The following is a 17,475-nucleotide window of genomic DNA, read 5'->3' as shown; positions in this document are numbered from 1 at the left end:
GACAGCACTGCCAGCACTGCCTTCTTCAAAGGTTTCTTAATGGTGCTGATTAGAATCAGTAGCGGCTCTCCTTGTCTGAGCCAAGAATCCAATTCCTAATACAAGTATGTCAAACAGGTCAAAGTACAGCAGTTGCCTTGGTTCTTAAATCCGAGGACCTGCTTGAGTTCTCACGCCCATTTAATGTGGGTAAGATCAGTGCATCGCGGTGCAATGTGTCGAGATAGTAGTTTTGTAGGCTTCCTGTTAAGCACCAATAATCAGCAGATTTGCATGATGCTCAAGATAGTTGAGGCCCTAGAAATGATATTTCAGGTTTCTATTGAGAATGGATGTGTGCCATGGACCTGAGATTGACCAATGTCACACCTATGTTCAAAAAGGGAGACCTAGGTAGCCCACGTAACTACTGGCCAGTTAGTTTAACATCTAGGGAAAATTTTGGAATCTTTAAAGATGAAATTGTGGAAATATCTAGATGAAGAGAAAATAATTAAAACCAGCCAACATGGGTTTCAGAAAGGAAGATCGTGCTTGACAAACTTGATGGAGTTTTTTGAGGAGGTGAACGATATGGTGGATTGGGAGAAATGCAGGGGATGTGATTTACATGGACTTTCAGAAAGCCTTTGACAAGGTCCCACACAGCAGATTACTGGAGAAGATTAAGGGATATGGAATTAGGGGGAAAGTAGCAAGTTGGATTAAAAACTGGTTAGAGAGGCAAACAGAGAGGAGGAGTTAAGGGCAGCTTTTCAGATTGGTTGGCAGTAGGTGGTGGGGTCCCATTGGATTCTGTTCTGGGACCACTTCTGTTCACTGTGTGCATCAATGGTTTGGATAGAGGGAGTGGGGTCGAAATTTGCAGACGATACTAAAATAGGAGGCGTAGTAAATAATTCTGAGGATGAAATCTGAGGGGAGATTGATAAGATGGTGGAAAGGGTAAAAAAAACATGGCAGATGGAGTTCAATATCAATGAACGTGAGGTGGTATGTTTAGGTTGAAAAAAAGTAATTATTATACTTATAGAATCATAGAATGGTTACAGCACGGAAGGAGGCCATTCAGTCCGTCAAGTCCGTGCCAGCTCTCTGCAAGAGCAATCCAGCTAGTCCCACTCCCCTGACCTTTCCCCGTAGCCCTGCAAATCTTTTTCTTTCAAGTATTTATCCAATTCCCTTTTGAAAGCCACGATTGAATCTGCCTCCACCACCCTTTCGGGCAGTGCATTCCAGATCATAACTGCGTAAAAAAGCTTTTCCTCATGTCGCCTTTGGTTCTTTTGCCAATCACCTTAAATCTGTATCCTCTGGTTCTTGACCCTTCCGCCAATGGGAACAGTTTCTCTCTATCTACTCTGTCTAGACCCTTCATGATCTTGAATACCTCGATCAAATCTCCTCTCAACCTTCTCTGCTCTAAGGAGAACAAACCCAGCTTCTCCAGTCTACCCACGTAACTGAAGTCCCTTTGAATGGGGGAAGGCTGGGTGATGTGGAAGAGTGGAGGAATTTGGGTTCAGATTTACAAGACATTAAAAGCAGCTCCTCAAGTGGATAAGACAATAAAAAAACTGATGGAATACTGGATTTTATGGCAAGTGGTATAGAATATAAAAGTCGAGATGGAATGGTGAATCTGAATAAAACCCACAGTTGGAGGACTATGTGCAGTTTTAGGTTCCACCCTCTCACTAAAAGAGAGGGGAGAGCACAGATTCACTAGGATGCTGCCTGGTGTGAGGAAATACAAATACAAAAAAAGACTTGTAAAATTGGGTCTGTTTTCATCTGAACCGTGGAGCTGATGAGTGATTTGACTGAGGTGTTTAAAATGATGAAGGAATGGGACACGATGGATAGAAACAGACTTATTCCAGTGACTGGGGTGTTTAGAACAAGGACACATAGAGACGATATTAAACGTAAGAGATTTAGAACAGAGCAGGAGAAACGTCTGATTTACATATTGAACTATAAATTATTCATTCCACATCATTTTGTTTTAATCCTTGTGCGAACAGCTGGAGGTGACAATCATATCTGAAGTCCCTTGACCATGAGATCTGGTCGCAGTAATTAAAGTGGAATGAGTTGTCTTTATACAGGAACAGTTCCTGCAATTTCTGGCTCATGTTGGATCAGTAATATTCTATCTTACCGGGACTTTAAAAAAAATTCTTCACTAATTCTCATACAAATGGAGAACCCTGTCTTGGTAAGGAATGAAAGTAAAGAGGGACAAAATACAACTTCTGAAGGCCAATAAAATAAAGAGTATTAATGATGGGCCTATAGGTATTTACCCCCAGATCATCTCACCCTTCCAGCTGTGATGGAAAAGTGGGATCTAAAATAGGAGAGAAGCTACATTTAAAAAAAAATTGTGATTCACTAAAGATGGCAAAAATAATCCAGGCACTTTTGCTTTTGTATGTTCCTGTTTAATGAGAAGGGAATAGTGCATCAGATGAAAGAGTCCTCAGTGTACAGCACGTGTGTATAAAATAGAACCAGTACATTCAGCAGCCACACACCCCGACAGGTGGCAGCAAGGTTTGGTTTCAGTCTTTGATTGGCTCTCGGGATTTACTTGAAACAAAATTTCGACTCCCAAGATATAGTTTGGAATTTTAAATGTTGTTAAAGGCTATTCAAAATTCAAGAAACGGGCCCTTTCTCCCCCAGACCTTGTAATCTGACAAATTAATATGTTGTTGAGTTATAACCCCTTAAAATATTGGTCTGGTAAAGTATCTGTTCGCAGACAGTGTGTTCCCTTTCTGCTCGTTCATTTATTGCTCAAAGATTGACTCAAAATGAACGTTTGGTGCAGTTTACGTAGGAGGGAACTTTTGCTTTCTAAGCCGCTCAGCAGTGACTGGGGTTGCCATTGGTTACTGTGCATTTCCTCAACTAAAAGATTTTCTGGTGAATAGTGAAACTCATTAGTTGTGACCACACTGTTGCAAGTAGTATCACTGACCTTAACGGGCCCTGACCTTCACCAATTGTGACATCGATAAGGGGCTGGAAATGCAAACCGCATAAGGGAGAAATAAACTTACAGAAATATAGAAGACGGCCATTTTAATCCAGCATTCCGATGCTGCTTGTAACGTCCACAAAGGAGCTACCAATTCTAATCCAATTTCCCTGCTTTTTCCCATGCCCTTTCATATTTTTGTACCTTATGTGTTTAATTCCCTCTTTTAAACTAATAAAAGCGAAATCTAGGACTGATATTAGGGAGTGATCCGCACAGGAAGTGACCAACACAGGGGGTGAACTCCCACATAGAACAGTGGAGTCACATAACACTCTTAGACTCGTGTAAGGACCAATTTATTCCTACAATGGGTGAGAGAGAGAGAGACTATCAGGTTTTTCTACAAGGATGAATTAAGATGGGTCGAACGGCCTTTCTCATCCGTCATTATCTTGTGAATACACTTTAATTGGCGGCTGTGCTGAACGTTATGAAAACAATTTTCATACTTGACTTTTTAAAATTGAATACAGCAGTTCTGTGTTTTTAGAGAATACAGAAACGGTTCATCAAATTCAACATTTGCTCTCAAAATAGTCTCCCTCTAAAATCTCGTTAATGAGGTTCTTTGTTTCTAGTAAGCAGATGTGTTTTCTGCCTCGCAGTATTTTTCGATATGTGCTTTTTATCTTCTGCAGCATAACTTCCTGTTGATTTCCCTCTCAGTCCTTTATCTGTGTACAGCATTTCATTAACAATCCTCCTTCGGGCCGAGTGTAGCACTTGATAGGCCCCAGGCCTGGCACGTTGAGGTCATCTGCCACTTCCTGTCCTATTCTGAACTTCTTGCCCAATCCCCTCCCCCTCCCGCCCTCCCCCAGAAGAAATTCCATATTTTGCTGTAAAACCCGTTTATTTTGCCTCACAGCAACACTGTTCTATTTTTGCGAACTAAAGCCTGTGGGTTTCCCCTCAGCTTTGTTTTTGATTAAGTAAATAAGTGAAAATTTCTGTCACGTGACTTATAGCTGAAGAAAAAAAAGGAGAAATTTCTACCTTCTGCGTTCATTAATGAACGAACACTTTGCAATCTGATTTCTTCTTGTTCTATAAAACTGCACACAGGTGTGTTGTGCCTGCTGTAATCATGGAATCATACAGCACGGAAGGAGGCTGTTTGGCCCATCGTGCCTGTGCCAGCTCTTTGAAAAAGCTGTCAAATTAGTTGCACTCCCCTGCTCTTTCCCATAGTGCCTGTAAGCTTTTCCTTTTAAAGTATTTATCCAATTCCCTTTTGAAAGTTACTATTGAATCTGCTTCCACCGCCCTTTCAGGCAGTGCATTCCAGATCATTACAATATGAATGAATATTGAAGATCCAATTCACTTGTGTAAAAGCTACTTCATTCAACAGAAATGTTGCTACATTTTTAAAATGCCATTTAACCTAACCTTAGCTTTGCCTTTTGCTGTTGACTGCTTTCTCCCTGCAATCATTTCTCTCTGAAGTCTATTGGGACAGTGAGATCAGGTAAGGATGATCTAGCAGTATACTTTTAAACTCTGATGACCTGTGTTATAGGTGATGCTCTGTTAAAGTATCAGCCCTTTAGGGAGATTGGTTTTGAAATATTTTTAGATGATGGTAGAAGCAGCCCCCACGTCCTCTCTCCACCCGTCCACTGTCTCTCATTTGTCATGTTGCTTGTCCGACAGGATGAGCAAAAATTTCCTCCAACTAAATATTGGCAAGACCAAAACCATTGTCTTTGGTCCCCGTCACAAACTTTGTTCCCTAGCCATCGAATCCATCCCTCTCCCTGGTCACTGTCTCAGGCTGAACCAGACCATTCGCAACCTTGGTGTCCTATTTGACCCTGAGATGAGCTTCTGACCACATATTCAGTCCATCACCAAGACCGCCTACTTCCACCTCCGTAACATCGCCCGTCTCCGCCCTGCCTCTGCCTATCTGCTGCTGAAACCCTCATCCGTGCCTTTGTTACCTCTAAACTCGACTATTCCAATGCTCCCCTGGCCGGCCTCCCATCTTCCACCCTCCATAAACTTGAGCTCACCCAAAACTCTGCTGCCCATATCCTAACTCATACCAAGTCTGGATCACCCATCACTCCTGTGCTCGCTGACCTACATTGGCTCCCGGTCCGGGAACGCCTCGATTTTAAAATTCTCATCCTTGTTTTCAAATCCCTCCATGGCCTCGCCCCTCCCTATCTCTGTAACCTCCTCCAGCCCTACAACCCTCCGAGATCTCTGCGCTCCTCCAATTCTTGCTTCTCGCGCATCTCCAATTTTCATCGTTCCTCCATTGGTGGCCGTGCCTTCAGCAGCCTAGACCCTAAGCTCTGGAATTCCCTCTCTAAACCTATCTGCCTCTCCGCCTCTCTCTCCTCCTTTAAGAAGCACTTAAAACCTACCTCTTTGACCAAGCTTTTGGTTGCCTGTCCTAATATTTCCTTATGTGGCTCGGTGTCAAATTTTGTTTGATAATCGCTACTGTGAAGCGCCTTGGGACATTTTATTATGTTAAAGGCGCTATATAAATGCAAGCTGTTGTTGTTGAGGTGCAAGGGGTGTTTCATTTTATTTTGTGATATGACCATACGCACAATGACGGTCAGGAAAAGGCCCTCTGGTCCATCCAGCCTATCCCACATAATTTCCATACCTTGTGCATCGCAATATATACACACCCCACCCCACCTGAAACCATGTGATCCCCTGGGAGAGGCGAAAAATCAGATCAAAACCCAGGCCAATTAGGGGAAAAAAATCTGGACAATTCCTCTCCGACCCCTTTAGGTGATCGGAACTAGTCCAGGAGACCACCCTGGCCCTGATTAATGTTATACATCACCCACCTCTTGTACGAGGTGATCTCCGCCCCAGCCAGAAACAGGTCCAGCTCTCACTCAAAGGAATTCAGTAAAACAGCGTCCACCGTCCGAGCTGGCACCCTGTTCCAGAGGTCCACTATTCTCTCGGATAAGAACCTCCACCTGACATCTAACCAAGGTCTGCCTTTACTTGACTTGTAAGCATGATCGCAGGTCAGGTCCTCCCTCCCTAAACTGTCCACACAAACATAATCTATTCCCTTCATCATCTTATAAACATTGATCAAATCACCCCAAAGTCTACGCCTCTGTAAAGTGTAGAGTCCCAGCCCTTTGAGCTTATCTTGGTAACTAAGATGCTTTAAATCATGTTTTCAAGATGATCTCGATCCAACTGTAGTTCCAGGTCTCCTTCCTGTTAAATGAGAGATAGACTACTTGCTTTAAAGGGCAAGGAACATGACCTTTCACCTCTGATCTGATAAAACATTTAAAAGATAAATTCCTGCTAAAGTGCATGCTTTATAAGGCATCTCTGCTTTTCCCCCTAGTCTTGAAAAGCTAACTTAATGATTCTTTTGCGCAATTAATATAAGAAAGAGCTCTGACTCCCTATACCTGCTTAATGTTAATGAGGTTACTGTGCATTTCCTAAAATGCTGGACTTTGAGGCTAAAGCAATTAATTGTTTCATAAAAAATCTTCCTAAAATCTATGAAATTAGCTGCACTAGTTCAGGTGGAGTGTTGCTCACAAACAGTGTCACTTGTTATGAAAGGGTTCGATAGGGTAGACGTAGAGATGATGTTTCCACTTGAGGGGGAGACCAAAACTAGAGGCCATAAATATAAAATAATCACTAATAAATCCAATACGGAATTCAGGAGCAACTTCTTTACCCAAAGAGTGGTGAGAATGTGGAACTTGCTACCACAAGGAGTAATTGAGGCAAATAGCATAGATTCACTTCAGGGGAAGCTAGATAAGTACATGAGGGAGAAAGGAATAGCAGGATATGCTGGTAGGGTGAGATGAAGAGGAGTGGGAGGAGGCTCATGTGGAGCATAAACACTGGCCTGGACCAGATAGACCGCATGGCCTGTTTCTGTGCTTTAAATTCTAAGTAGTATAGGGCAGAAATTGAGCTTCATAATGAGATGTTGCACCATCTGGTAAATTATCATCAAAAATCCACCATCTGTTCAGCACTAAACCTGCCGGCAGATCCCAATTATGGAGGAAAGCTTTGAAATATTTCCTTGTTTGAAATACTTTGTTAAACTTTGGAACCCGCCTATTAATGCTTTTAGAAATGATCATAAAGTTTCATCCCCAGAACATTCCTCCTTTTTCCCCACCTGAGGTTGAATGGCAATCCCATGTGTTTCTATAGTAACTGGGGGATTATGGAGTTGATGCTGCAAGTTAACAGGCCAAGTTAACATCAGCGTATCCTTCTATTCCTTTCTCCCTTATGTGTTTATCTAGCTTCCCCTTAAATGCATCTATACTATTCACCTCAACTACTCCTTGTATATAACAAGTACACTCCTTGGTCAGTGTTGGCGCAGTACTGTTCTTTCGGCCTTAGAATCCAGTCTATTTAAACCAACCAAAATCAAGATTGTTGCAGCTCATAGTGCAGTGGAAAGACAACCCCCTTCTTACTTTCGAAGTTGTGGAGGATGTGAGTGCAGGTATCTGCTAGGCCTCACTACAGACAGATTATCTGATCACAGCCTTTCCACAAAGCAGAGCATTTCTAGTTAAAAGGCCCAGATCAGGAAATGAGAAAGCAACCTCTGCTCATCTTTTGCTCAGTCTTTAGTCTTACTTCAGATGGATTGGCTCAAGGAGCACAGTAAAGTTGGGAGTGAAAAATTGCATTAGCGTTAAATTTAAGAGGATGGAGCTAATTAAAGGGGAGTGTCACAATAGGGTAACACAAATTCTGAAGACCTTTGGAAAGGCTCAAATTGCATGTCAAACTGCATTTCCCAAGACTGAAGGGACAGAGACTAAGAAAAGGCCAGCAAAATAGAGGGACAGGATGTCCAGGGTACAGGCTTCAGTCTGCAGGGAAAAAAGAAAATGGTAAAGAAATGGCTAAGATAAAATTATCTTAATATTACTGTGCCTCCACTTATCTACAATCATTTATCAACTCATGACAGCAATATTACTGAGGGACATTCAGAGGAATATTACTGAGGGACATTCAGAGGAATATTACTGAGGGACAATCAGAGGAATATTACTGAGGGACATTCAGAGGAATATTACTGAGGGACATTCAAAGGAATATTACTGAGGGACATTCAGAGGTATATTACTGAGGGACAATCAGAGGAATATTACTGAGGGACATTCAGAGGAATATTACTGAGTGACAAACTGAGGAATATTACTGAGGGACATTCAGAGAATATTACTGAGGGACATTCAGAGGAATATTACTGAGCGACAAACTGAGGAATATTACTGAGGGACATTCAGAGAATATTACTGAGGGACATTCAGAGGAATATTACTGAGGGACATTCAGAGAATATTACTGAGGGACATTCAAAGGAATATTACTGAGGGACATTCAGAGGAATATTACTGAGGGACATTCAGAGGAATATTACTGAGGGACATTCAGAGGAATATTACTGAGCGACAAACTGAGGAATATTACTGAGGGACATTCAGAGGAATAATACTGAGGGACAATCAAAGGAATATTACTGAGGGACATTCAGAGGAATAATACTGAGGGACATTCAGAGGAATATTACTTAGGGACATTCAGAGAATATTACTGAGGGACATTCAGAGGAATAATACTGAGGAACATTCAGAGGAATAATACTGAGGGACAATCAAAGGAATATTACTGAGGGACATTCAGAGGAATAATACTGAGGAACATTCAGAGGAATAATACTGAGGGACATTCAAAGGAATATTACTGAGGGACATTCAGAGGAATATTACTGAGGGACATTCAGAGGAATAATACTGAGGGACATTCAGAGGAATATTACTGAGGGATCATCAGAGGAATATTACTGAGGGACATTCAGAGGAATAATACTGAGGAACATTCAGAGGAATAATACTGAGGGACATTCAAAGGAATATTACTGAGGGACATTCAGAGGAATATTACTGAGGGACATTCAGAGGAATAATACTGAGGGACATTCAAAGGAATAATACTGAGGGACATTCAAAGGAATATTACTGAGGGACATTCAGAGGAATTTTTTTAAAATTTGTTCATGGGATGTGGGCGTCACTGGCGAGGCCGGCATTTATTGCCCATCCCTAATTGCCCTTGAGAAGGTGGTGGTGAGCCGCCTTCTTGAACCACTTCAGTCTGTGTGGTGAAGGTTCTCCCACTGTGTTGTTAGGTAGGGAGTTTCAGGATTTTGACCCAGTGACGATGAAGGAACGGCGATATATTTCCAAGTTGGGATGGTGTGTGACTTGGAGGGGAACGTGCAGGTGGTGTTGTTCCCATGTACCTGCTGCCCTTGTTCTTCTAGGTGGTAGAGGTCGCGGGTTTGGGAGGTGCTGTCGAAGAAGCCTTGGCGAGTTGATGCATTGCATCCTGTGGATGGTACACACTGCAGCCACGATGCGCCGGTGGTGAAGGGAGTGAATATTTAGGGTGGTGGATGGGGTGCCAATCAAGCGGGCTGCTTTGTCCTGGATGGTGTCGAGCTTCTTGAGTGTTGTTGGAGCTGCACTCATCCAGGCAAGTGGAGAGTATTCCATCACACTCCTGACTTGTGCTTTGTAGATGGTGGAAAGGCTTTGGGGAGTCAGGAGGTGAGTCACTCGCCACAGAATACCCAGCCTCTGACCTGCTCTTGTAGCCACAGTATTTATGTGGCTGGTCCAGTTAATTTTCTGGTCAATGGTGACCCCCAGGATGTTGATGGTGGGGGATTCGGCGATGGTAATGCCGTTGAATGTCAAGGGGTGAGGGTTAGACTCTCTCTTGTTGGAGATGGTCATTGCCTGGCACTTGTCTGGCGCGAATGTTACTTATCACTTATGAGCCCAAGCCTGGACGTTGTCCAGGTCTTGCTGCATGCGGTCACGGACTGCTTCATTATCTGAGGGGTTGCGAATGGAACTGAACACTGCAATCATCAGCGAACATCCCCATTTCTGACCTTATGTTGGAGGGAAGTCATTGATGAAGCAGCTGAAGATGGTTGAGCCTAGGACACTGCCCTGAGGAACTCCTGCAACAATGTCCTGGGGCTGAGATGATTGGCCTCCAACAACCACTACCATCTTCCTTTGTGCTAGGTATGACTCCAACCACTGGAGAGTTTTCCCCCTGATTCCCATTGACTTCAATTTTACTAGGGCTCCTTGATGCCACACTCGGTCAAATGCTGCCTTGATGTCAACGGCAATCGCTCTCACCTCACTTCTGGAATTCAGCTCTTTTGTCCATGTTTGGACCAAAGCTATAATGAGGTCTGGAGCCGAGTGGTTCTGGCAGAACCCAAACTGAGCATCAGTGAGCAGGTTATTGGTGAGTAAGTGCTGCTTGATAGCACTGTCGACGACACCTTCCATCACTTTGCTGATGATTGAGAGTAGGCTGATGGGGCGGTAATTGGCCGGATTGGATTTGTCCTGCTTTTTGTGGACAGGACATACCTGGGCAATTTTCCACATTGTCGGGTAGATGCCAGTGTTGTAGCTGTACTGGAACAGTTTGGCTAGAGACGCAGCTAGTTCTGGAGCACAAGCCTTCAGCACTACAGCCAGGATGTTGTCGGGGCCCATAGCCTTTGCTGTATCCAGTGCACTCAGCCGTTTCTTGATATCACATGGAGTGAATCGAATTGGCTGAAGACTGGCTTCCGTGATGGTGGGGATATCGGGAGGAGGCTGAGATGGATCATCCACTCGGCACTTCTGGCTGAAGATGGTTGCAAATGCTTCAGCCTTGTCTTTTGCACTCACGTGCTGGACTCCGCCATCATTGAGGATGGGGACGTTCACGGAGCCTCCTCCTCCCGTTAGTTGTCTAATTGTCCCCCAACATTCACGACTGTATGTGGCAGGACTGCAGAGCTTTGATCTGATCCGTTGGTTGTGAATCGCTTTGCTCTGTCTATAGCATGTTGCTTCCGCTGTTTAGCATGCAAGTAGTCCTGTGCTGTAGCTTCACCAGGTTGGCACCTCATTTTTAGGTGTGCCTGGTGCTGCTCCTGGCATGCTCTTCTACACTCAGAGAAAATCTTTCTACATTGAGGGACATTCAGAGGAATATTACTGAGGGACATTCAGAGGAATATTACTGAGGGACATTCAGAGGAATATTACTGAGGGACAATCAGAGGAATATTACTGAGGGACATTCAGAGGAATATTACTGAGGGACATTCAGAGGAATATTACTGAGGGACATTCAGAGGAATATTACTGAGGGACAATCAGAGGAATATTACTGAGGGACAATCAGAGGAATATTACTGAGGGACATTCAGAGGAATATTACTGAGGGACATTCAGAGGAATATTACTGAGGGACATTCAGAGGAATATTACTGAGGGACATTCAGAGGAATATTACTGAGGGACAATCAGAGGAATATTACTGAGGGACAATCAGAGGAATATTACTGAGGGACATTCAGAGGAATATTACTGAGGGACATTCAGAGGAATATTACTGAGGGACATTCAGAGGAATATTACTGAGGGACAATCAGAGGAATATTACTGAGGGACAATCAGAGGAATATTACTGAGGGACAATCAGAGGAATATTACTGAGGGACAATCAGAGGAATATTACTGAGGGACATTCAGAGGAATATTACTGAGGGACATTCAGAGGAATATTACTGAGGGACAATCAGAGGAATATTACTGAGGGACAATCAGAGGAATATTACTGAGGGACATTCAGAGGAATATTACTGAGGGACATTCAGAGGAATATTACTGAGGGACATTCAGAGGAATATTACTGAGGAACAATCAAAGGAATATTACTGAGGGACATTCAGAGGAATATTACTGAGGGACAATCAGAGGAATATTACTGAGGGACATTCAGAGGAATATTACTGAGGGACATTCAGAGGAATATTACTGAGGGACAATCAGAGGAATATTACTGAGGGACAATCAGAGGAATATTACTGAGGGACAATCAGAGGAATATTACTGAGGGACAATCAGAGGAATATTACTGAGGGACATTCAGAGGAATATTACTGAGGGACAATCAGAGGAATATTACTGAGGGACATTCAGAGGAATATTACTGAGGGACATTCAGAGGAATATTACTGAGGGACAATCAGAGGAATATTACTGAGGGACAATCAGAGGAATATTACTGACGGACATTCAGAGGAATGTTACTGAGGAACAGTCAAAGGAATATTACTGAGGGACATTCAGAGGAATATTACTGATGGACATTCAGAGGAATATTACTGAGGAACAATCAAAGGAATATTACTGAGGGACAATCAGAGGAATATTACTGAGGGACAATCAGAGGAATATTACTGATGGACATTCAGAGGAATATTACTGAGGAACAATCAAAGGAATATTACTGAGGGACATTCAGAGGAATATTACTGAGGGACAATCAAAGGAATATTACTGAGGGACATTCAGAGGAATATTACTGAGGGACAATCAAAGGAATATTACTGAGGAGTAATCAGGAGAGGAATGTTACTGAGGAGTAATCAGGAGAGGAATGTTACTGAGGAGTAATCAGGAGAGGAATGTTACTGAGGAGTAATGAGAGGAATGTTACTGAGGAGTAATGATGCAGTTAAATAATAAAATGGAGAATATTAGGAACGTGTCTGTAAGTTAAATTGATAGCCTCGGAATTTAAACCGCCTTTTAAAACTGTCTTGTAAAATTTAAATGCTGAAGAAAGCGGACTGAATGATACAATATTGGCCTCACAAGTTACTTCAGTGCCACCAAAATAAAACTTACTTAAAATGAAGAAAAATTTAAATAAAGTATGATTAAAACAAGAAGTCTGGTGTAGATTCAGTAAAGAACAAATGCCCCGACTGAGATTAACGACCGTGTGTGTGGCCCGTCTAATACTGGATCTTTTCTTTACCTCCTCAGAAGACGAAGATAAGAAGTACATGAAGCGAAGACAGCTGAAGTTCTAGGAGCAGGTCCGGGAATCTCACTCCTGGAGTGTCGCGCGTGTGACTATCACATGATCCGACACCTGTTTGTTCTCTGTAGGGGGTGTACAGGTGAACAGCTTGTATTTTCCAGTTGTGTAGCTTTCCCTGTATATAAGTGTGCAATAACTGGACACCTGGTTTATGACGGAAATGTGAGTGTCTGTGTGACAGTAAAACGGTCAACTGTAATGAACTCTAAAACAGAATAATGGCGACCTTGAGCACTCGCAGAATGATGTGGTAATTGGTTTAATATTTCCTGCTAGCTCTGTGCCTCTCCTCCTTACTGTGCCTGTCATGTCATAGCTCCTGAATCTACTCCTTAACGTCTGTCAATATTTGAGAAAAGACACAAAAGGCCACTCACCATTAATTTGTTTCTGTTTGTTTCCCATAGAAAGCAGGGTGACAAGGGAATCACTGTACATCACTTCCTGTTGCATGTTTGCACTCAGTTGGATCCAGGCAAAAGCAAATTCTTAATAGTGGTTTCAGTTTGTCCAAAACTCTCAACAGGCCGAGCTGTCCTTTTAAGGGCTAATAGGCAGCAAATCTTAAAGGTCAGAAAAGTCAACAAAACAAGGCGTTTCTCAAACCAAGCCTGACTGAGTACACCAGGAGCTGGAATGTGACTGTATACACAAGGTTCCAACATAATTGCTGACCTGTTGAGTAGGAATAGGAAGGAGTTTCAGAATCCACTTGAATCCACTCTAGTCTCTGTGCTTCCTTATTTGTATGTATATACACGTGTGGGTCTGAAGGACAGACAGTAGTAGCAAGTTAAAAAAAATAATGATAAAGTGATGTAATTTTCCAAGGCGGCCGATCAAAATTCGAAGCCAGAATCTTTTCCGCTCGCTCTTTATTCGTTAGCTGGGTTTGTGTCAACACCTTACAGAATAAAAAAGGGTTTCTCTCTGTGATACTTAGCCTGCTGAACACCCATTTATTACACATTAAGGATTGGGTCTCAGCACAAGGGAGAGCTGCCAAGCTAACCAGAAAGAAGGTGCCAAGATATTTGAGCTATTGACTTGAGCTCAAACAGAGTGTAGTCGGATAGATGATCTTTAAGGCCTAACATTCCCTTTCCGATTTACAGTATATCTCGGGTGTGCCCACTGGTTACACTAAAAGCCTGATCTTTATATTCAGCATGTCAAAAACTACTAACAAGGAGGCAGTTTCCACAGCTTATTCTGCAGAATTATCATCTACTAATTTGTGCGTGAGATATAGATTTTGTCGTCAAATTTTAAATCATAGCTTGCCCATACGTAATTGTCTAAATACAGACCATTATATATATTTTCCCCCTCATTCCTGTCACACACACACACACACACACTATTTTTCCCTTACCATTCCAGTGGTTTGTTTACTATTAAACTGCCGGTCTGAGAGTGTCCCCCTTCCCCAGGGATGCCCAGAATCGTAGCCTGATGGGCCTCTTCCATCGCCAGACCAGTAAAAATGTCGACCCTTACACTGCGGAGTTCAGGACTATACTGAGTAACCGCAGATATGAATTGCATGGATTGTTTTTACTGTAATGAACATGTCCTGTATTTAAAGGGTTTTTAATATTTTCTCTGAAATTTTACAAATGATGATGTTTTGGATAGGTTGACCAAATATGGTCCTGGGAGAATGCAGGTTTTGTTTTCCTTATCATGTAATTCGTAGTTCGATGAATGTAGAGTAGGTGTTTGGGTGGTTGGAGCAGTCTGGAGCTTGCTTTGCAATAATTTTTTTGGACTTAGCAGGGGAAAAGTTAAATTTTCAGGTTTCTGATTACCTCTGTGTGTGTCCAGAAACTTCAAACAGCATTGTGGGAACTGAGCACTAATCCAATCCTTAACAACACAGTTTGGTCATTCTTGGTGCCCTTTGCACTGGGCGTGCCCATCAAGCTGTGTTCCCGGAAGGGGAGAAGGTGGGGTGCGTCTTTTTAACTGATAGAAGTGGCTTCATTGGTACGCCTTAATTGAACGGGAAACAAGTTACCAATCCTGAGAGAAAATTTCCTCTCTTCACTACATACAGCAGCATTGTTGGCACATTCTTACTAGACAGGTTTATGGTTTCCTCACACACCCAAGACAATACCCCAACCTCCAGTGTCTGATGAGCAAAGGAAATGCTTTTATCATCTGCCTAATTCCGCACTTGCCTCATAAATGTACATGATGTGGAGATGCCGGTGATGGACTGGGGTGGACAAATGTAAGGAATCTTACAACACCAGGTTATAGTCCAACAGTTTTATTTTAAAATCACAAGCTTTCGGAGATTATCCCCTTCGTCAGGCGAATGAGTGAAAAGGTTCTCAAATCGCATTATGCGATTTGAGAACCTTTTCACTCATTCGCCTGACGAAGGGGATAATCTCCGAAAGCTTGTGATTTTAAAATAAATTTGTTGGACTATAACCTGGTGTTGTAAGATTCCTTACACTCATAAATGTACGGCTGTGCATTTTATTGAGTTTAACCTCTTCACTCAAACCTGCGGAACGGTGACATGAGAACGTCCTTGTGCAGATTCCCGATATCAGCAAATGTTTCACTCATTTTTTTTTCCCCACCCTCAAGTGAGAATCACTGTTTTTCCTGATTGTGTGAAGACCTTTCTTGCCCTCTGTTGCTTCTCTGGGCCAGTACATCCTTTCAGAATCCCAATGGCCGCAGCTTTGGTGAAAGATATTTCTGATTGTGGCGTATTTGTAAATTGTGTGGACGTCACACGAGCTGCAACGGAGAGTCACTAGAAAAATAATTACAATTGGACAATATTTCAATCCCTCCCTGCCTCTGTCTGATAACATTTCCAGCAATTTTTATTTTTAATATTTTCACTCCTGTCAAATGTTTTGAAGTTTACTTCATTTTTTGTTAGGTCCTTTCTCTTTCCCATGTCTTTAGATGTGGATTAGGTACATAGATCTCAATACAGGCCTGGTGACTGATAGTTTACGATCAATGTCCTCCAGCCAGTGCAAGGGACCAATCGTTCACATTCACCTCAGTCCTAAGCGAGTCACGGCCTCTTGCACGAGTGATAGGAGGCCTCCAACTTCCCATCCCTGATGAGACACTCTGCTTATCCAATGGGCACATGTCTTAGACGCAGGAGAACGTCAAACAAGCCGTAAGCTCTAAGGGAATCGTGCTGCTGAAAGAACGTAAATATTCAACACATTTTGTTCACCGCTCATATTGCATTTGTTTAAAATCACATTCCGTCACAATGCATCCTAAACACTACGTCAACTTAAAGTATCCTTGTTTTCAAATCCTTCCATGGCCTCGCCCCTCCCTATCTCTGTAACCTCCTCCAGCCCTACACCATTGGCGGCCGTGCCTTCAGCTGCCTGGGCCCTAAGCTCTGGAATTCCCTCCCTAAACCTCTCCGCCTCTCTCTCCTCCTTTAAGACACTCCTTAAAACCTACTTCTTTGACCAAGCTTTTGGTCACCTGTCCTGATATCTTCTTACGTGGCTCAGTGTCAAATTTTGTTTGATAATCGCTCCTGTCAAATGCCTTGGAATGTTTTACTATGTTAAAGGCGCTATATAAATGCAAATTGTTGTTGTTAAAACTGCAATTATGAATATTCGGATGAAGGAACTCTTACGTTGGGCCCCGTGGATTCAGCAAAACAAACGGGAGGAACTCATTCCTCATCATGCATCGCTGTCCTGGGCTCGCTCGGCTTCAGACCTGTGTTGTGGGATCTAGTTTGCCATTTACCTGCACCGAAACCCAACTTCTCAGGGGCCATTTTAAGTGTTGGGCCGAGCCATCAGAGATCATGTGACTGAGTACAGAGTACTCGGAGCCTACAGTTAAAGCTTTGGTGAAGATATTTCTGACGGGGGTATATTTGTAGACCGTGTATTTTGTACAGAACAGTCAGTGGATATCAAAGGGCCACTTCCAAAAGGAGATGGGTTGCTGGATAGAAAGAGGCAGTAACTCCAGCACCAAATACACTATAAAAATAAACTAAACCAAACCCATCCACACAGCCCACTGCTTCAGTAGTTTCATTGTGCTGTTACTTTTTTATCGCTATGTTTTTTTTTCTGGCCCTCTAATTTGGACAACGCCACAGCCTGGGCTTTGGGCTTCCCCTGGGTAATTCGGTCAAAACAGGCCCTCCTCCACGTGGTGAACTCCCACTGCAGAGGGTACTGATTCCACCAGGCCTCCTCCATGCTCGTTCTGAACTGAAATCTCCGTTTGTGGATGTACGTAAGGGACACAAGCCCAGAGCCAGTTTCTTGATCTTGGTAAAGAGGCTGACCATGCACCAGGGTGTAGAGCAGGACATGCTGTAATGCACAGGGGTGTGGTAATGTAATGGTTATATTAGTGGGCTAGTAATCCTGAGCAAATGAGTTCAATTCCTACCTTGGCAG

General features: G+C 42.9%; 1 protein-coding gene across 1 annotated transcript in view; it reads left to right on the top strand.

Moving 5' to 3' along the window:
- Nucleotides 1-15,336, top strand: part of atp2a3 (ATPase sarcoplasmic/endoplasmic reticulum Ca2+ transporting 3) — a 230,672-nt gene extending 215,336 nt beyond the window's left edge. Inside the window, exon 21 of the mRNA XM_068007934.1 lies at nucleotides 12,982-15,336. Within this exon, the coding sequence (XP_067864035.1) occupies nucleotides 12,982-13,028 (47 nt within the window). The 3' untranslated portion in view covers nucleotides 13,029-15,336. The remainder of the gene's footprint in view (nucleotides 1-12,981) is intronic.
- The last annotated feature ends 2,139 nt before the right edge of the window (nucleotides 15,337-17,475 follow it).

Source organism: Heptranchias perlo, chromosome 28 (assembly GCF_035084215.1).
Source record: "Heptranchias perlo isolate sHepPer1 chromosome 28, sHepPer1.hap1, whole genome shotgun sequence".
Taxonomy (NCBI): domain Eukaryota; kingdom Metazoa; phylum Chordata; class Chondrichthyes; order Hexanchiformes; family Hexanchidae; genus Heptranchias; species Heptranchias perlo.
This window is presented reverse-complemented; position numbering and strand designations above follow the sequence as displayed.